Source organism: Argopecten irradians, chromosome 3 (genome assembly GCF_041381155.1).
Source record: "Argopecten irradians isolate NY chromosome 3, Ai_NY, whole genome shotgun sequence".
Classification (NCBI taxonomy): domain Eukaryota; kingdom Metazoa; phylum Mollusca; class Bivalvia; order Pectinida; family Pectinidae; genus Argopecten; species Argopecten irradians.
In genome coordinates this window covers 40,945,669-40,967,783 of record NC_091136.1, presented here as the reverse complement: position 1 = coordinate 40,967,783, position 22,115 = coordinate 40,945,669, and the positions used below count along the sequence as shown (strand labels likewise).

At 35.1% G+C, this 22,115-nt stretch overlaps 1 protein-coding gene across 1 annotated transcript; it reads left to right on the top strand.

The window, feature by feature from the left end:
• Window positions 1–1,399: 1,399 nt before the first annotated feature.
• On the top strand, window positions 1,400–22,017 carry LOC138318609 (thioredoxin domain-containing protein 16-like). Its single transcript, XM_069261114.1, has 20 exons — window positions 1,400–1,842; window positions 10,029–10,111; window positions 10,372–10,529; window positions 10,922–11,043; window positions 11,379–11,469; window positions 12,218–12,365; window positions 12,736–12,899; window positions 13,276–13,345; window positions 13,679–13,874; window positions 14,541–14,690; window positions 15,155–15,383; window positions 15,652–15,788; window positions 15,942–16,026; window positions 16,528–16,672; window positions 17,273–17,433; window positions 18,549–18,639; window positions 18,892–18,985; window positions 19,418–19,555; window positions 19,928–20,022; window positions 20,805–22,017. Exons 1-20 carry the CDS (start codon window positions 1,656–1,658, stop codon window positions 20,958–20,960), a joined length of 2,700 nt encoding a protein of 899 aa, XP_069117215.1. The 5' UTR covers window positions 1,400–1,655; the 3' UTR covers window positions 20,961–22,017.
• Window positions 22,018–22,115: the final 98 nt, after the last annotated feature.

Genomic DNA, 22,115 nt, shown 5'->3' with positions numbered 1-22,115 from the left:
TATACTATTTAAAAAATGCTTCTTAAAAGATTTATTTGTTTATATTTTATATGTCTTAGCAAGACAATCAGTTGATTATCATTTTGAGTTACACAACAATGTGCCGATGGTGTGAATCCGGTATGTTCAGATCGAGCTGGTAAGACGACACTCACAATTATCATTTCTAAATGCAGGTAACTTTAAATCGAAAAATTACCATGTTAATAACGCTTAAAAATCATCAAAATACAAAATCGTAATATTTTTTCTCAGGGGGAGACCCCCGGACCCCACAAAAAAACTAAATCTCGCGCCTACGGCAAATTCAACAAAATGCATCGTAAAACTCATCTCAGCCATTCTAAATAGTAAAACTTTTTCCCGGGAGAGACCCCTGAACCCCCTCAAACACCAAAATTTCGTGCCTACGGCGCTCTCAAATTCAACAAAATATACCGTAAAAATCATCTCATCCATTCTAAATCGTAAATTTGTTCCCGGGGGAAACCCTCGGACCCCCAAACACGAAAATCTCGCGCCTAAGGCGCTCGCAAATTCAACAAAATGCATCGTAAAACTCATCTCTGCCATTCTAAATAATAATTTTTTTGCCGGGGGAGACCCCCTGACCCCCAAATTAATGTCCTGTTAGCGACGCCACTGTCTATAGATGTGTACAATGATTATATGTTATGATCTATGAAAAAAGTATATCATTGAGGACCTTTGCCCCCCCTCCCATTACGTTTCATCTTCCTACGCCACTGCATCATGAATCAAATGGTACATCTTTTCAATCTTAAAATTAACATATTAGCTAGCTATATATATTGGAAAGTCCGTTGTGTGAAGTTTTTCTACAAGCCAATGTTAACGAAAATTGACATGCATATATCTTTTTATGCCTATCAAAAGAAAAAAGGAACTATTATGTACACATTGTTTTTAGATCAGCTATGTGAAAGAATGAAGAACTGTGCTATTTTCGGTCCAAAAAAAGGTGTAATGACATACATCTCAGATGAAAGAAGCTTAAACAACTGATTTTAATTTTCATATTTTATAGTTTTTCATATGTGAAGAAAGATATTTAGTGGTTAACATATTATATCTAACTCTATTGTTAATCAAACAAGAATACGACGAAATCTTGACAAGTTGTAGGCCATGCTTGAACCACGTGTGAAAACCTCTGTAATCCGGACAGTTAGTCTCATCAGAAACATATCTCATATAACTGGTAATCGGACATCAGCCGTTCGGCAGAGCTATTATATATAATAGAACCAATCTGTTATCTATGGAACCAAATACTTTTGTACTATTTACTTTTCCACAAAATTTATCACAATCACGTTAAGGCTAACCGGCATTGGCGGTTTTTGCTGTGTAACAAATTCACCCGACACCGGTATTCTGAGGCTTTGTTTACTTCCGGTCGTGTTTCTCGTCTGTAATTTATGTGTGAGGTATTAGCTGAAGATCGTATCTGTTTGTCGCTATATGAATGGAATGTATGACATGTGTTTACAATTACAAATATGTAGAATGTCTCTCCGGTTCCCGTTTGATGGCTCACGTTGACATAATTACCTGTACGCCGTAAAACACTAGTGAAAGTGTCTAACAGCTGTCAAAGTAAACAGGTGCCCGCTGTGGTGCAGAGGGGAAAAATGAAGACGGATTTTCTGTCAACAGTGAACATGTTATCATATCTAACGACGTTTATTTATTTGTTAATTTTTGTTAAAAGTGATCCATTTGCATTTAAATTTGAACATGTCACAGTTTTGGACAAAGACACGCTGGATGAATTCAGAAACTCGGCGAATGTTCGGGCTGTATATTATTTTAAACGCGGTGAGTTGGCTGCTTGTTATAATTCAAACATTATGTTTCAATTTGATGCTAACCTCTACAGTAATTAGCTTAAGCTTTTTATAGTTGTATGCAATTGCACAGAACATCTAAAGAGCATACTTGGAAATACTTCCTGATGAAATTAAATTGTTTAATTTATACATTTTACAAAGTGGATTAGCAGAAAAAATAACATACTGTAATACATTTCTTTCTGTTCCGTACCCCGGGTATGGAAAATGTTATTAAACATAAGGGCATTACCATAAATGGAAGTTTTTTCTTTACTTAAAATTATATTGTAACTGATAACATTTGTAACTTCCTGGTATGCGTTAGCCAATTGTAACTCAAACTAAATTTCAGTGTTCCTGGTTCAACTGAAGTACATGTACATATAACCATGTGCATTGTACAATAGTTTTCTAACCAAGGTGCATCCTTTTTCCAAATAGTATTTTTGTAAAGGATTATAAGTCAATGTGAAACTTCAGACAATGTGTATTGTCTGTAGTTACTACATGCCATACCTCCCGGCGTGAGACAAAACCTCCCGTATTTTAAAGCCTTTTATTGTCTCCCGGGAGGAGAGTCTAAATTCCCGTATTCTGTAAACCCCTCCCGTTTTATTTTCCTCGCCAAATTTGTGTACATGCTAGGTTAATTTTAGCACGAGAGTAACCACTCCCTGACCCCCTGACCAACACTATTAGTACATGTGTATGAGGCCTTATTCCACCCAGATTATGACATTATGTAAAAAGTGTATCGTCGTGTTAACCTCTAATAATGTTAGAGTATGTCTGAAGCAGCTTAACAATTTTAACCAAAATCCAACGAATGTTTTAGAGATCTGGGTACCGTTTCACAAAGCACACGTAACTTTACGGGTACACATAGGATTTACGTGCACATATCTTATAATCTTTACGTGTACGTACATTTTAAAGGCGTTTTACGAAACCGTACGTAACTTTCCACACTTATGTGCAGGTTTACGTGCACATAACATAGACCAGAATTGGTTATAGCAAAATCAATTAATCTTTATTTTCTCAGATAAGGCTATGAATAGGAAAGAGTAAAATGTCTATTCTCCCGACATAAAACTATTATTTCAGATAAAAGTGATAAAGACACAATTTGCCAGTGCCCATCATTTATTTATTGCTTCCGTTAACCAGAGTTTTCTCTAAAATAATCAAAACCACACAATTTATAGGATTACATGTACGTATAAAATAAACTAATTAACTAAAAGAAGTTGGTCCATCTTCCGGCCCCATCTCCCAACCTCATCATCCCTACCTGTATATAAAACAATTTCTCCAAAACCATAATATCTGGATCACCCTCAACACTTCAAAATATGGTATGTCTGAGACATAACTACAGTATTATAAGTATATTTTTATCTTTATATAAACTGTTTAACAACTAATAATTACAAATATAAATTAATGATGGTAATGCGATGCAGTGAAAATGACATCCACATAGTGAAGACAACTACAGTAAATATTTCTAGCTGTATAGAGAAATAAGCTTGTTTGCCTCAGTCGTGGTTGAGTTCCTATGTAATATAGGAAAACAAACAATTTATCTCTGTCTCTCAGTTGACAGCTTTGTGGCATTTTGCTTTCATAAGTTTCAGGGTCACATAAGTTTCAGGGTTACTTATCAAAGAATCTTTGAATTGGGACATGTACATGTATTATTTAAAAATTTGGTCAATTATGAAAAATGAATGAAAAAATCGTACAGTATAATTCATTACCACAGCCCTTCTGAATCATATACACATGTACCGTTATATGTTGTAACGTTGTATTAGAACATGACAGTACATGATCAAAATTTGGGTACCTACATGTGTATAGCTAGTTACTAATTTAACATGTTGATATCAGGTTTTTCTTTCCAAGGCCATTGCAATTTCTTTTATTATAAACCTTGGGAAAATCATATACATATGTACATGTATATATCATATTGTCTTGTTTGAAATATGGTAGGGTAAAGATGTATTCTGTGTTACTGTGACCTCATTCTGATTTTTGGAGGAAAAAACCAGCTTTATATTCCAACAAATAACTGTACGAAGAAACAAGTTCTACAATTTTAATGATATGAAGTACATGATGTATGCAATATCTCGATGTGTAATCAATTATTACGTTCATGAATATTACTATACGTAAGATGAAAATAATGTTACACATACACCAAACACTAAAACTACATTATAATCAAACATAGATCAAATCACTCATTCTTACTTACTCTCATGCACACATAATTATCCTAATTAGCAACATATCTTAAAACAACTAATAATATTGGCAAAAGGGGCAGACTCAGCTTACTATAACCTGATATTATTTACCTCTCGACTCGGTGTAGCATGATTGAGTGTATGCTTATGAATACTTGTACGTGTATAAGCCAGCTACAAGAGCCGGACGAGAGGTGAATAATATGACCTGTTCGATTCTATAACCCCCAACTCGGTGTAGGCGAGAACTACAAGAGCCGGAAGAGGGTTAGAACAAGAAGGTACTATATGCTTATGCTAAACCTTCAACTCGGTGTGCAGCAGTACTACAAGAGCCGGAAGAGGGTACCTGTGATAGCTAGGTGATGTACCTCAACTCGGTGTAGTTGTACACAAGAGCCGGAAGAAGGATATTGCAACGATTTGTATCTTCAACTCGGTGTAACTGTGGAGTACAAGAGCCGGAAGAAGATCTTGTATGATTAAAATGATAGAATATAACAATTTTGGGGTACAGGAATTAAGAATTCAAATGACTACACTTGAATAATTAATGAGTGATTGCCATAACTCAGATTATGATTGAAGAGAGTAAGCTGAGTGCCCCAAAATTAACAGAGTAGAGATTACCGTAATATATATGTATGTATTTATATAAGTAAATAGGAAAAAACACATTGTCCAGCTATATAGCTTAGTAGACTGGGGGTCAAGAAAGCCTAGAGCTGGGCTGTAATACATGCCATCTAGAACATCTGCCTGAGTTCACAGAAACAGTTATTGTTTCATATCACCAATGATATTTCCTGATGAAAAAAACAGGCTTTGACACCATTTTTACAACACGTTATACAAGGATGTGTCAACTAATTCTGACAGTCTGTTTAATGTGCTCTTGTGATCTGTGTAAAATCTAGATCATACTGTTCAGTTTTCATTAAGCTGTCATCACAATACGACAGAAAAATCCGATGGTATGAATGTTACAGACAGTCTGAGTCAGGTGTATTCAGTATGTTATTTACAAAATAAGAATGGTGACATGGTAGAACTTAGAGAAAACCCCATGGTTACAAAGAAGAACAACTATGAAAGAAATTGTTAATAAGTTTGTATTAGATGAAAGGAATTAAAACATTTTGAAAATAAAAAAATGTTGATTATCTGTCATAGGAGGTAATTAAAGCTTAGTGGTCATTGTGTGTTACACATTACCATTAACGCTCCACGTCTAAGTTACAAGCTGGAGGCAAATTTAGGGCATTGATCAGTTACTTACCATAGGGTAATTATTTTTCTTTGAGTACTCATACTTTCCTCCACCACCAAAACCTTGGGAATAAAACACTACCATTCCAGACTACCGGGTACCATATTCTAATGAAAATAAGCCCACCAACACTAGATTAAATGATAAAGGGAGAAGTCTCATTACCAAAATGTACTACCAAGTTTTCTTATACGCCTCCGACTGCCATACATCAGTGTTGTTTGAAACAAAGTAACAAGTGAACAGAATCAGAAAATAGAGAGGGGTGACCCTCGTTCTAAAAGACTTTATAACAGGGGAGGGGCGGGAGGGGGGCCTTATTGTCAAGTGGGGATTTAAAGTCAGTACAATATGTTAAACCAAATTAAATGTACAAAACGAAATACAGACTGACACAGACTCAGACTGTAACCTTAATAAAAATTAGTGACTTTGGAACATTGTCCAACTTTAGGTAACAACAACATGAACAAACAGAGAAATGTGTAGTGATTTGACTCTACATTGTGCTGTTATTTCAGTATAATAAATTTAAATGTTTCAGATTCCCTGAATGCAAACATCTGAATAAATGGGAGCAATTTGAGTTTTAATGAAAATAAAGAAACACTTACCGGTAGTTATCAGCTTATAAAAATAGACTTGATTTAAAACCAAAATAGCATATACAATGTACAGTTTATTATCAACTTGATTAATCAAACTGAGCTAGCCTGAATTGAAACACTTATTAAAAGATAATATAATATGATTTTTCTTCAAAATGTAGAAAACTGAAATCATTTACAATGTTAAAAAGGTTCACGCCCTAATATCATTACATATCACACACACATCAATCTGTTACATTCAGCAAGCAGTATCAAGAATTATCCCAACAATTTTAATTACTGTCAGAAGTTCACGTGTTTCCTTTAATATTTTGAAATAAAAGATTGTCTTGCTTTAAAACTGTCACCAGTACATCTTGTTTATAATTTAATTTACCCTTGAATCTATCATACTTATTTTCTAAGCGTTTCTCATGCTTCTACTCCAGTTGTTACAAAACAATATTTATAATGCAATATTTATATCTTATTTACTACATGTTTGATCTTTGCTCTTTTCCATTAATTTTCTTATTGGAAAATACACCCTGTTGCTCCCTACTCATGACAAATAAATGCTAGTTTTGGATGATGTTTATCAAGCAAACAATGTTCTTAAAATATTCATCATGAAGGTATGGTTCTTAGCTATGGAAGTACATTTACTTGAGAAATATGAATACATGTTGGTACTGCTATATTGAGCTGTTAGAAATTAGACAAAGGATAGCTTTACTGTATAGATAAACAGGCATTTAATTGTAATTCTAAACATAGTATATTTATATAATATCAGTTTACTTTTACTGTAATAGTTAGTAAACATACAAATCTCAGTTTAGTTGACTAATAGCATTGTGTGTTTAAATGGACGACATCTTATTTTAAACACCATTTATCTTGTGCCATATTTTACATATTCTCCAGTGAATCTGTATGTGATGTGTATATATAATACAGTTATGATTGATGGGGTATAGTGTCATAATGCAGTTTGTCTGTATGTTGACTGTATTAATGCTATTATACTACACAGACAGAGGAAAATAAGTAACTTTCAGCTCCTCCCAGTAAAATTAAATAGTATTTTAAAATCCTTTGTATTTCTATACTAGGACTAGCCTAAATATAATGTACTGTCTACATTATTATATAAACGTAGTATTTAAAACAATAGCTACATTTTCTCCTTCCATCCCTTTTTTATAATTTTTTTTTTAGCCCACCATCATCAGATGGTGGGCTATTCAAATCGCCTTTCGTCCGTGGTCCGTCGTCCGTCCGTCCTTCCGTACGTCCGTCCGTTAACAATTCTTGTTACCACTATTTCAGTCCGTCCGTCCGATAACAATTCTTGTTACCACTATTTCTCAGAAAGTACTGAAGGGATCTTTCTCAACTTTCATATGCCCCTAGGGCAATCCCTTTCTCAAATTTCATATATAGGTTCCCCTAGGGCTCTAGTTGTGCATATTGCATTTTGGGGCCGATCGGTCAACAAGATGGCCGACAGGCGGCCATCTTTGATTTTGATAGTTAAAGTTTGTTACCGCTATTTCTCAAAAAGTACTTGAGGGATCTTTCTCAAATTTCATATATAGGTTCCCCTAGGGCAATCCCTTTCTCAAATTTCATATATAGGTTCCCCTAGGGCTCTAGTTGTGCATATTGCATTTTGGGACCGATCGGTCAACAAGATGGCCGACAGGCGGCCATCTTGGATTTTGATAGTTAAAGTTTGTTACCGCTATTTCTCAAAAAGTACTGAAGGGATCTTTCTCAAATTTCATATATAGGTTCCCCTAGGGCCCTAGTTGTGCATATTGCATTTTGGGACTGATCGGGCAACAAGATGGCCGACAGGCAGCCATCTTGGATTTTGATAGTTAAAGTTTGTTACCACTATTTCTCAAAAAGTACTGAAGGGATCTTTCTCAAATTTCATATATAGGTTCCCCTAGGGCCCTAGTTGTGCATATTGCATTTTGGGACCGATCGGTCAACAAGATGGCCGACAGGTGGCCATCTTGGATTTTGATAGTTAAAGTTTGTTACTGCTATTTCTCAAAAAGTACTGAAGGGATCTTTCTCAAATTTTGTATATAGGTTCTCCTAGGGCCCTAGTTGTGCATATTGCATTTTGGGACCGATCGGTCAACAAGATGGCCAACAGGCGGCCATCTTGGATTTTGATAGTTAAAGTTTGTTACCGCTATTTCTCAAAAAGTACTGAAGGTATCGTTCACAAATTTCATATGAAGGTTCCCCAAGGACCCTAGTTGTGCATATTGTTATTTGTGACGGATCGGTATACAAGATGGCCGACCGACAGCCATATTGGATTTTGATTGGCTCACCCGGTCCGAAGGACCGAGGTGAGCTTATGGGATACCGCAGCGTCCGGCGTCCGGCTTCCGGCGTCCGTCAACAATCGACTTCTTCTCCATAACCGCTGGTCGGATTTCAACAAAATTTGACTGGTAGCATCCTTATGGGCTACTAACTGAAAATTGTACAAATGATGGGGCTGATCCCCCCGGGGGCCTGAGGGGCGGGGCCAAAAGGGGTCAATTTGGCTATTTCCATATAAACGACTTCTTCTCTGAAACCAAGCATGGGATAGCACTCATAATGCAATGGTAGTATCGTTATAGGGTGGGAATTCAAAATTGTACAACTGATGGGGCTGACCCCCGGGGGGCCTGAGGGGCGGGGTCAAAAGGGGTTAATTTGGCTATTTCCATATAAACGACTTCTTCTCTGAAACTAAGCATTGGGATAGCACCCATAATGCAATGGTAGCATCCTTATAGGGTGGGGATTCAAAATTGTACAAATGATGGGGCTGACCTCCCGGGGGCCTGAGGGGCGGGGTCAAAAGGGGCCAATTTGGCTATTTCCATATAAACGACTTCTTCTCTGAAACTAAGCATGGTATAGCACCCATAATGCAATGGTAGCATCCTTATAGGGTGGGGATTCAAAATTGTGCAAATGATAGGGCTGACCCCCCCGGGGGCTTGAGGGGCGGGGTCAAAAGGGGTCAATTTGGCTTTTTCCATATAAATGACTTCTTCTCTGCAACTAAGCGTGGTATAGCACCCATAATGCAATGGTAGCATCCTTATAGGGTGGGGATTCCAAATTGTGCAAATGATGGGGCTGACCCCCCGGGGGCCTGAGGGGCGGGGTCAAAAGGGGCCAATTTGGCTATTTCCATATAAACGACTTCTTCTCTGAAACTAAGCATGGTATAGCACCCATAATACAATGGTAGCATCCTTATAGTGTGGGGATTCAAAATTGTGCAAATGATAGGGCTGACCCCCCGGGGGCTTGAGGGGCGGGGTCAAAAGGGGTCAATTTGGCTATTTCCATATAAATGACTTCTTCTCTGCAACTAAGCATGGTATAGCACCCATAATGCAATGGTAGCATCCTTATAGGGTGGGGATTCCAAATTGTGCAAATGATAGGGCTGACCCCCGGGGGCCTGAGGGGTGGGGTCAAAAGTGGTCAATTTCCATATAAATGACTTTTTCTCTGCAACTAAGAATGGAAGAGCACTTATAATGCAATGGTAGCATCCTTATAGGGTTGGGATTTGAAATTGTACAAATGATAGGGCTGACCCCCGGGGCCATAGACGGCAATAGATGCGAGGTCAAAAAGGTCAATTAGACTACTACATGTACTTTCATATAAATTACTTTGTCTCTGAACCTATGTATTGGATAGCATATTTGTATGGTATTAATAGCATCATTGTATGGTTGTGATTCAAAATTAAACTTTGGGAGTCAATTTTGCTTATTTTTCTAATTGTCAGAGTCTTGTGGTAATTACTAACAAAAAACCAGGTGAGCGATACAGGCAAGTTTGAAAAGCAGGGAAAAGATCCCTCTTTCCATTGTCAGACATAGATCATTCTTTGGTGGGCGCCAAGATCCCTCTGGGATCTCTTGTTTAATCTAACATGCTTGTCTTTCAGAAAATTACAAAATACATGTTAGAAGGTATAAGGATCTATATTTTATTTTCTCTGTTCCAGATATGGCACGACTTAGAACCTTCATGAAAGAATATGAAAAATCTGCTGAATTTCTAGAAGTCTATGGTGTCAAATTTGGAGTGGTGAGTTCCTACACAATAAATGGTTATACACTTGAATATTCTTTTACCTTTGCAACAAGACCTTTTGATGTTAAGTATCCATTTAATACTACAAGTAATTTCACAAACATTAAAGTTTTGATTTGACTCAAATAATTTTTTAAAAGAAAACAATGAACATGTATGGAATATGACTACATGTCTATCGCTCCAATATTCAGGTATTCATACATTTGGTCCTGTTTTTCTGTTTAATTCCTGAGATCATGTTTTGTTTTCAGTACGACTGTCGTCATTCCCAGCCGTCGGATGATGATGATGTTTGTGGGATGGATATGGTGGAACACAACATCTACACCTACAGACAGGGGGCTACACTGCTACAGCTCGAACTCCAGACCATGTTTGATGTCAATTCTATCATGTCCAACATTCTACAGTAAGTTTACAAGACAATTCTACATTACTTGTAATGTTAGTCACATCCATTGTTACATATTTTTATTTGGAGGCCCTTGTTTGTTGATGTACATTTTTGATCACTTTTCATGATTGTAATATGTATACTTGTGACTTGAAATTTTGTCAAATGTAGTTGTGTTTGAGTCCATTACCCATTAATGATCTTCAGTGCAATGTTAAATGATTGCTTTGGCCTTAACACAAAGGTCAGAGATACAAATTAAGGGATTATTTTAAACCCCAGAGGTGTATTTCAAGGTGATGTAGCCATTCACTTTTAATTGTTACAAGGGGAGACAACTTCATTAAAAATTGTACTGTGATATATACTTATATTTTTTAGAAATTTTTTTAAAATGTCATTAATAGATTAGTGCTCTTGAGGGAAGTACCAATTCTACAGAGACGAGAGGAAAGAGAGGATTTTGAGTACAGAAACCGAGGTGTGAGAGACATCATATTTACATTCCAGAAAGCTATAGGAACATATGGTAAGTTCTATGTAGCTTTACTAAATTATTTTCTTAAATATCTTTATTTTAAAAATTTATAACCACTTTAAGTTCCATCAAATATTATTCAGTTACGCATCGGTATACAATTACACTACCTTTCATGACTGAACCACGCCAAAACAGAATTTCAACAGTCAAAGTTGTAACTCACTTCCTACCGTAATATAACAAGAGTAAGTCAAAAGTTTGAATTAAATATTATGGCTTAAAGACTTAGATAATAAACTGAAACCACCAATACCAGAAATAGTATAGAAAACATAGTTTATAAAAATAATAATAACAAGACATTCAAAATTATTTTGTTTCAGAACATCGGATATTTATGGAGGTAGCTTATGCTTATTCAGACAATTTCCAGTTTGCCCTGTCAACAAGTAAACAGTCCTTACAAAATTTTGAGTAAGTGTTTTCCTGTTTAAGGTTAGAAAAATGGAAGTGGCAGAAGCAGTACTGGTTAAAATGTGTCAAGCTTTTTACTACTAGCTAGTCCTGTACCTATGGCTTATGAGCTTATTGCCTAAATAGATATAGATACATCCTATTTACAGACAGGCTCATTTAAGGAAATGCCAATTTAGTTTAAAGCTACAAAAACCGGAGAGAATCCACTAACCTACAGACAGTACTAGGAAACTGTCCATGTAGGATTTCAAATAAAAACACAGAAGTAGCCTAAACATGTGTACATTGAATCAAGTGGTATTATCTCATGTTAGGAACATTATATTAACTTGAAAGATTAATAGAATCTTACATAGGTCTGTCAAGTTGACAGACCCATGTTTGATTCTTTTTCTCCCATACTTAGTAGATAAAAAGATGAAATTCCAGTTTGTTTCCCGTTTTTTCGTCACTCCATTATGCAGGAACGTCGTTATGTGTCAAAATTGACGACATTATCTACAATGCACATTGCAGTTACGCTGCATGTATTGATGATGTAACGTAACTGTCTAGCTTGTGTGAGCTGTCTTACACCCCCTGTGTAAGACAGAGTTATCTTTTTCCAATCAACCATGTGATATCCCTGAGAAGTATGGGAGAAAAGACAAGTAAGAATCGATCGATTAGAATTTACCATTTGTGTGTAAATCATGCAATATGATGCTGGAGTATTTTGTACAGAACTTGACTGTCTCTATTATAGTGATATGACAACAGACGACTCAGTGATCTGGGTACTACAATGTAAAGACAGTAAGAAAGTGGATCCCTGTCCCAAGATCCGTTATTATGGTTACATGGATCTCGCCTCACTAGCACAGTTTGTCAGGGCGCTCACGTTTCCTAAACAGGTGAGGAGTTATTTAGAATATCTAGTCCCTGTGGGGTTGATAAATAAACAATGACAAATTATAACATTTACTTTATATATTTACCTTTCACAGAGCAGACTTCTTTTTAATTCCTTGATTAGAGATGAGTAGGTATGGGGACATTTGCTTGTGTTTTTCCTCTGGTACTCAGGTTTCCTCCCACATTAAAAAAAATCAATTAAGAAACTGTCTCACTGGGATTCAGACTCATGACTATTAGAAGTGGAGGGTCTGTGGTAATATGTTGGGGCATTTTAATCACTTGGCCACTGCAGCCAAGTAGCTGAGGTAATGTGATCTCATCACTTTATCTAACAGAAGAAATAATTTATCCATCTTTTTATTATAGTTTGACATCCCATCAGAAGGAACAACCTCACCATACATGCAAACTGATAGCTTAAATGTCATCTATATGTACTATAAGGCTGATAGTAGGAGCAAGGTGATGGATATAGCTGGAAAACTGGCAAAGAAATACCGAGGCATATACGGAATAGTTACTGTTGATATGTAAGTATACTGAACGCTGATCCTCTAGACATGTACCCTCGATACATGTATTGTGTGGTGAACACAAATATATATTCTGTTTCTAACAGTTAAGTGCTTACAAATGTGAGATACATGTATGTAAAATTTTGTGTGTTGGATAATCTAAAACTATGAGTCCAATGTCATGGTCCTACTAACGAAGTTTTTATCCTGACTATTTTTAGATTGTGCTTTGTATTACTGCCCTGTATAAACCTGCCATTTTTATGAGATTGTCTATAGCATTCAAAGATGTAGATATGATTATGTTCCAAAGGAAACATTTCATTGACAACTCTCTCACTACATAAATATGTAGCAATAGCTAATGAATAGAAAATATATTATTTCACAGAGAGGCTGCTGAAGCTCCATATTCTTTTAATGGAGAGACACCTGCTGTGGGAATACTCATGGAAGGGGATGTAAGTTATCAGCAAGTTTCTGTTTTTTTAAGGGCTAAAAGACAGCAAAGTATTTTATCAGAAACTAGCTCTGCTATCATAGATTTTGTAGAAGTGGAAATAATTAACTGACAAGTTTGTATTTCATGATAGGGTTTAGCAAAAAGGGAGAAAATTTTATTGACAAATTGGTGCTTGAAAGAGGGGAGATAATCTGTTAACTCATTTTGGAAAAATCAGTATGAATTTTATCATCAATTAAATTTTGAACTGTATCTGTCTTACCACATTGCTTTGCTATTTTATATACATGTAATTAATTTGAGGAGAACATTTGAAATTTTTATTTTGCAGGCATCACCCCTTTTCCTTGAAGAGGAATTGACCGAAGCCAATATATTTAATTTTGTATCAAAAACAGCTGAGGAATTCAATAGTTTGGTAGCAGAAGATGCAGGTGAAGATCCCTCATTAGATGGCACAGAAGTTCAGTCTGCACCTGGGGGAGACTCAGCCAATAGTCCATTCGACGAATCAGAAATTTTGGCAGGTATGGTTAACCAAGAAATGGCACTTTGATTCCTTTAGAATCTTAAATGAGTTCTTTCATATCTTCATTTTATGAATTCTCTTCTCAGCAAAAATATTGTTCATAATTTTATTCTCAATTTTATCAGAATTTTAGTAAGCAAAAATTTAAACTTTAAAAGATGAATGAAGAGAATCCTTGTATTAGTATTAATTCTGCATTCACTTCCAATTCTTTTGTTCCTTTAAATATATAATGATTATATTGTGGATTGCAGTTTTATGGCATAATGCTGATGTGTTGTGTACTGCTCTTAGATCACTGTGACCCTGACCTTAATCATGTTTTTATTAGGTCACTGTGACCTTGACATATTATGTTTTTATTAGGTCACTGTGACTGTGACCTTAATTGCATTTTTATAAGGTCACTGAGACCTTGACATTAATTATATTTTATTAGGTCACTGTAACCTTGACGTTAATTATGTTTCTATTAGGTCACTGAGACTTTGACATTACTTATGTTTTTATTAGGTCACTGTAACCTTGACTTTAATTATTTTTCTATTAGGTCACTGAGACCTTGACATTACTTATTTTTTTATTAGGTCACTGAGACCTTGACATTACTTATGTTTTTATTAGGTCACTGTGGCCTTGACGTTAATTATGTTTGTATTTCCAGTGGAGACACAGGATGACCAAGTGTCAGAAGCCGTGTTTAATGCAAGGAGATCTGAGATGGATTTAACTTTGGTTCAAAAACTGACCGATAAAACTTTCTCTAACACTGTCCAGGATAAAGATCTATTGTTTATACTCTTCTACCTCCCCTGTAAGTACAACAGCATCTTATTGTCCTTCTTGTCCTATCAGAAGGATTAACAACACAAATGAGCTATTCTCAACTCAAACATGTTCAAGTACATTTGTATGCATCTTGCACTGAGAGAAGATTGCCTCTAAATTGTGGATAAAACAAAAGAAAACAATGTTGTCTAAATGTCATTTTATAACTTGCAACACAAGAGGAAATATAATGACATGTTTGAAAAACACATACTGTACTTGACTATACATGTATGTTCATCGATGAGAAACTCAATATAAAACAGAGGGTTCTGCTTCTGTTTCATTACGTCCAGTTTTAATTGCAACCGTACATATTGAGGCAGGGCAATTTATATCTTTAATACAGATTTCTAGCTTATTATACAATATTCCTCTAAAGTTACAGAATAGTAAATGGTACTCTACAGATATTGAGATATTTTAAAGTACTCATCACATTTGATACAGTTGATGATAAGAGTATGGCTTTCCTGCGTTTGTATGGAGCTGCCTCCAGACAGCTGGAATTTGACCCGAGGAATCCCCTGGCCCGAGTCGACTGTCACGATTGGACTGATGTATGCTCCAGAGAGAATGTAACGATTTTCCCCACATTGAGGATTTACAGAAATGGAGAGAAATTGAGGAACTACAAGGGAATGTTGGACACACAGAATGTTGTTAACACAGTCAAGCTGTGAGTTTGTCTATTGCATTGTTTCTTGATTGCAATTTAAATGAAAATGTTCACTGCTATTAATACCTTATAAAATATTAAGAAGATAATGCAGTGCTAATTCTTGGATAAACTGTCCTAAATATTAGGTAGTTCTTCCTTTCTGCGAGTGAGAGGGTATAGTACTATGAAGCATCATTACCAAATCAAGGAAGAATAAAAACCATTTCTACCATCAAAAGACCACAACTCTATACATGGTAATTATATGATGTTTTTTTCCTTTCAGTCTCAATCACACAGACATGACAGACTTACACAGTGTGTCTGATATACAATCATTCCTGCATGGTAAGCTGCCCAGTGGGGCGGACATTGCTAGTGAGTCTGTGGTACTGGGTCTGTTCGAGCCTCATCACAAGAAAGGTCAGTTAGATATATATCAAACTTGTAAACAAACCTACAGAGCATATGAATTAAGGGGAAAAACCATACATGTATCTAAAAAAATCATTTAACTGTTTCCTGTCTTTGTATGTAAAATTGAAAATGGTTTCAAAAATAAAAGATATTTTTCAGAAATGGATGTTTTTACAAAGGTTGGGGAAGAGATGGAGGATAGAATTATGTTTGGAATCAATAAGAATGGCCAAGGAGCTGCATTGTAAGTAAACAATCTATACTAAAAATTAATTCTGAGTAACATGTTGGAAAAGTACATGACAATTAATGATTATGTCCGACTAGACACATTATGTTAAGAAGGCTTGTTACAGCTACAATCAAGTAATTAATAAACCATATAGCTGATATTTTCACGATTTTGCAGTACATAAACATAATCGTGAAAAGATTTGTAAAATAATAAAAGACAAATTATGTGTACTGCTATAACTATATTGCAAAAGTTTGAATTTGTCAAAATTTAATTTCCTCATTCTGAAGTGAAAATTGTGAAATATTTTACCAACAAAATGTACTTGGTATATAGTATTGTCAAACCTTTTATAAATACCACTCAAGGGACCAAGAAATGGTAATTTTAGCCAAGTTGTCTTTGTACACAAGGCAAATTGTATTCAAATTGTTCAAATGTTCTTTATACAGAAGTGGTTGTTAACGCAGGTTTGACTGTATATAAATGCAAAATCAAATGATATTTCAGAGGTAAAGATGAATTTGGTGTGACATTGCCTGCGGTAATAGTGATGAGGAGAAAGGATATGGTGACCCCACATACTGTTTATAAGGGAGACTTTAACTACGCCCAGCTGGAGACATTTGTCATAGAGGCTCGCATCCCTAGAATGGTAAATACACTTATAATCCCAAAATAGTCAGATAATTTATAGATGTTAATGGAACTTGAAAGGTCAAGGTCAAAATATTAAAGGGTGATATTAATTATCTTTACAAATGTAACAAGTCTTACAGCGAGTGAACAGAAAGCGTGTACGCGTCATGTTCTTCAACAGTCTATCATCTACGACTCACCTGTACCGGTGTACTGTGTGTCAAATGTATACACATCCAGCCAGGGAGCTATTTATAGCACAACGCAGACCACCGTTATGGGTAGTCACATTTCTGATAAATTGCCGATATAATAATGAAATCATACAAGACAAAAATAATATTGTCATGATATTTCAATTTTTACATGAAAATGTATCTTAATTCATCGTCTTTCAGTCATTAAAAAAAATAAAGGTGATAGACCTACAGATTTCAGGTTAATCAAAACTAGAGCGCACATTTTCTAATTAACAAAATTTCAATCAGTTAACATAGAAAGTTAAGTCTTTGATTTCACATATCCACATAAGTTGTAATAATGCTGTAGATGGTGCATAGGAATGAAGATTTGTTTTTGACATTCTTAGGTAAACATTATACTTTTTTATCCATAGCCACAGCTGACCGTTAAGATGTTCCCAGACCTGTACAGACAGAAAAAACCTTTCGTCATTTCCTTCCTTGACGAAGAAGATCCATCTAAAAACATCAAGGTCACTATGTCCTCTATTGTAAAGAGTGAACAGTTCACGGAGGTTATCTTCTGCTGGATTAGGTAAAAATTGATTCTTTATACAAATCTTTGTTTTCAGTTGATGTGTTTGTATTTAGTAAATCTGATCATTTACATAGTTTATTGTAGGTGGAAATTTTATCATCTACCTATATCTGATTATTTATCAAAGAACCCAGAAACTGTTTCCGTATATAATCTTTAAAGGGACAATTCAGTCTAAGAGTACATTAAAATTTGTACATATATCGGAAAAAATCCAGTTCCAATGGAAATTAGATCAGTCGGTTCTACTGTGATATGCCAGAACAGCCCATGGTGGTGAAATGCGTGTGAAATGTTCAAACTCGCTCGCTGTCCGCCATTACACATTGTGGTCAAACATCTTGTATGCTGAACCCTGTCCCTTGCTCGTAGAGTAATGCAACTTTCGTCTAGAACTGCTCAAATCGCTCTGACAGTAGTGTATTTACCTTATTAGACGAATTATCTTGCCTCAAAATCATTTTATCACCTCCTCAGTGGTTATGTAGTTCATTTGTTTAACGTGCGTGACTTTGGCTCGGGTATGAGTACATCGTACATTTGTACCTGCTAAATCGTATTGATCAATGATTTGTATTTACGACGGTATCAATTAAAATACTAAACATTGACGTGGAATTTGTCAATATTTTATGTTATATGTTTCATAAGAAATGTAGAACAATACATTTATGCCATAGTTTGCTTCTTGATTATGTAAAAGTATTAACTTGAGCGAATTGTCTCTTTAATTCCAAAATATTTATAAAGTACCGATAATCTTTTTTAGTTGACAATAATTGACAAATTGATTAAATATAAAACTAGATGTGTAAACATGACTTAAGTTTGCTGACATTTGCTTGAATAAAAGCTTGTTAGGATTTTTATTATAACAGTAAATGTGATTTCATTGGAAAATGATTTACCTCTTATTCAGGTATACATACCTACATAAAAAATGGAGAGTGATACCCTGTGCTAAGTAAGGGCCACTTATTTATCTTTGTTGTGCACCCAGACTACTGTAGTTAATCATCCTTGATAAACATGAATGATTAAAAACGTTTATTTGTTGATATATGTATAATCAAATTTTATCTATTATTTGAATGTCTGTTGAAATGTTATAGGACGTCTGGAGATGGCTTTGGGACTAGAATTCTAAAGAAATACAATCCAGAAGCAAACATTCCTGCCATATCATTGGTGAACCTTCACATGGTGGGTTCTTTAGGTTTAATTCAGTTGTATTGGATTCCTTACATATGGTGATGATGGTCACTCTAACAATTTAACATAACTTCATTGCATTTACTTTTAATATTTGATCTTTTCTTTCCCCATTTAATTCTGCAAATGATTGAAATGTTTATTTATTATTATCTGGAGTATTGGGCATGTTAAATGACCTTGTCTGAAGTATTGTAAGTTATACACAAAAACTTAATATCATATGTTTGTTTGACCTTTTAGGGTGAGGTATTTAATTATGACAAAACAACCTTTGACCCTGAAGATGTGGTGAGCTGGCTTCAGGAATCCCTACAGGGAAAGTCTAATCCTAATAGTAAGTCAATCAATGTTCAACATTGAATTTTTAATTGAACTTTTAAAAAGAGTGATATGTCATATATCAAGGTTTATTCCTGAAAAGTCCAAGTTCGAGGGTATTGTTACCAAGCATCAGTTATTGGGAGGAAAGGCTTTTTTTTATGCATAAACTACTGATAGACACTACAAATACATACTTTTCCAGTTATTTTGTGATAAAAACTGGAGAATCAGTTTTAATATGAATAAAGAAATAGTTCTATTAGAGAAATCTCTGTTGAAAATCTTATAATCTAATTTTATCTGCAGATTTAAAATGTCATTACCAGCGTATATACTGAATGATCAGTTTTAATAATATGATTAAAGAAATAAATAGTTTTAAGAGAAATGTCTCTATTACATGGATCTTATCATTCTCTTCATTATGTTGTCACTACCTTTATAGCTGTACTGCCTAAAGGAGAGTGGAAACCATTAAAGGAAGGCTACAACTTCCTGGCCATGATGGACTGGGAAGCCAGGAACAAGAAGAAAGCCTATGGTACTGAGGATACTGTAGCAACCAATGAGGAGTATGGAATTGGTAGGTCAGATACTGTACAGTATTCTTACTATAAATTCATGGTTATAACATAGTACTTCTCATTTTCCATCCAGTTTCCTATAAGATATGTGTATAATATATATAACGAACCATGCTTATAACTATATACCGGTAGTTTTGTTGGTTCCGAGAGGTTCACAACAGTGTTCTATTATATCCAATAATTATTCTGGGGATATTTTTGTAAAAGTATGACATGTCCAAGTACTTTTGTCTGGTCAATGTATGGAGGTACACAATGTATATTTTCAATGTCTCTGTAGAAATGAGGAGAGGGACATAAAGGTGGAGGAGATACATAACCTTGCTATATTAGATGTAAAATGAACTTTGTCTAATTCTGGTCCATAGGATTTGATGAAGAAGGTAATGAGGTGAAGAGGTCAGAGGATGGCCAGGATGACATGTCCTCTGCAAGAATAAAGAGTGCCTACGAAGAGGACCAGGTAAAACATCTTCCTGATGGTCAATGTTATCAATGATATTATCAAAATTGGTAATCCATCCATTGTCAGACACCAACGCTTGATTGCAGTATACATTATAATAAGTGCATCAATATTGGGCCTCTTGACTATGGTATTAAACTAGGTATAAATATTGATGCAGAAGACTTGGCATAACTGTACAAAAGCCTTTCTGTTATCTTTCTTGCATGATCACTAGTAGAGTAGTAGCCATTCAGACTTATTGCAAAGATAAAGCGGAAAAAAGAAGTTTCGAAGGGCCAGTGAGATTATGTCATGGTGCGTCATCCGTCCGTCAACATTTCCTTTCAATAGCTACTAGTCATAGAGTTCTGCATTAACTGTTTCCAAATTTGGTCAAATTCTTTTGTTTTCATGATTCGTCATTAAATGCAGATAAACTTCTTTAGTTGCCTGATGTTTATAATGGTCCCCAGTTCAAAACATCAGACTTATCTATTCCGCTAATCCCCATATTTGTACAACAATGTTCAGTTCTAAAGTGATGCAAAACTTGAAGGATACCAGATAAACAAAGTGTCAATTGATCTCACAGGGTATATGAATTAAGGAATATGCTGGTCAGAAAAAAAATCTTAGACTGAACTTAGTTTGAATTATTCTGCCTTTCTAACATCTTTTCATATACGTAGACCTTTGAGTCAATGCACAAACACATTCAGTTAAACAAATGTACAGTTTTCTCAATGTACTTTATTAGTTATTCAGTGAACAAAAATATTATCTTATCATCTGTTTAGGTGCGTCATGAATTATTGGCCTTAAAGAAATCCAGACTTTATCATCATTCTGGAGGTCGCAGAAAAATGCATGACGAGGAAGGAGCGAGTCAACCGAAGGTCACAGAAGACGAGGTCAAGGTCACAGAGGGACTAGGCAGACATGAAGAATTATGATCTTGTTCAAAACAATTTAAATGTTAGAAAAATAGTTATGTTTTGTTATTCCTTTTAAGTTTTGTTGAATTCAGTTTTTAACTAGCTTACATTCCAATTTCCTTTTTTTTTTTTTTTTTTTTTAGCTCACTTTAGATGAATGCACAGTTGACCTATTGTGATTGCATTCTGTCTGGTGCCGTTCATTGTAAATTCATAATTGATGTACATGTTCAACTTTTCAATAAACCTTGATCTAGTCTACGGAGAGCTAGGATGAAGGCCTACTGATCTGTTTAAATAGGTAGCGTTGATCTTCATTCACTAACTAAAGCCAAAGCAAAGCTCTGTCATGCTGATTTGAGGACTTTTCAATAATTAAAAGAGTCCCGACATTGAAGGTCACAGGGATCAAGGTCTGCTTGATAACCAAGAGGCCCAGAGACCGTACAGTGTGTCAGCTGATGCATTATTATAAGCTCGAAAGTTTCTGAAAAGTTTCCTCCAACTATCTCAATACAACTGTTAAAATTAGATTTGCTTCTAAATAGCTGAGTATATGTGTTGATGGTATGTACAAATACCAGCTTGATCCACCTTCCTTAAAATAACATTGTCAATCAGGAAACAGGAGCCTGCTTTTCTTGCTATGAGACATGGATGAATTGAGGCTAGAAGTTGGCTTTGTCAGTTGGTCACCATCAATTTTATTAACAACCAGTAATTAAACTTGTTAATTAACATTCATTTTAGAAATTTACATAAAGTTATTGTTCTCTAATTTATTTAATAAACCCTTACTTCATTTCACTTTTTATTACTCCACCACGTTTAGATTTTTAATGAATGTTGTAAATGTAATGCAAATATAATAAGTATCAGATTTTATTCTGTCAGTCAGTTAAGTTGCCTGTATGTAACTCAGATAAATGTATAGTGAAACCTACCTGATTTTTACAACTACCAACTATAAATTTTCAACTACCAGGTACATTATATTTATTCCTAAAGTCATTTATCATGTAATATAGTCGTCACAATAATGTATACCTGCATGTTTGTCAAATAATTTCAATCCAGATTTCAATCCAGTATATGTATCTTGTTCAAACGCATTCTTCAGATAAGAATCTAGTCATAATATTTTAATTTTCTCTTTTATTATCCAAACAACAA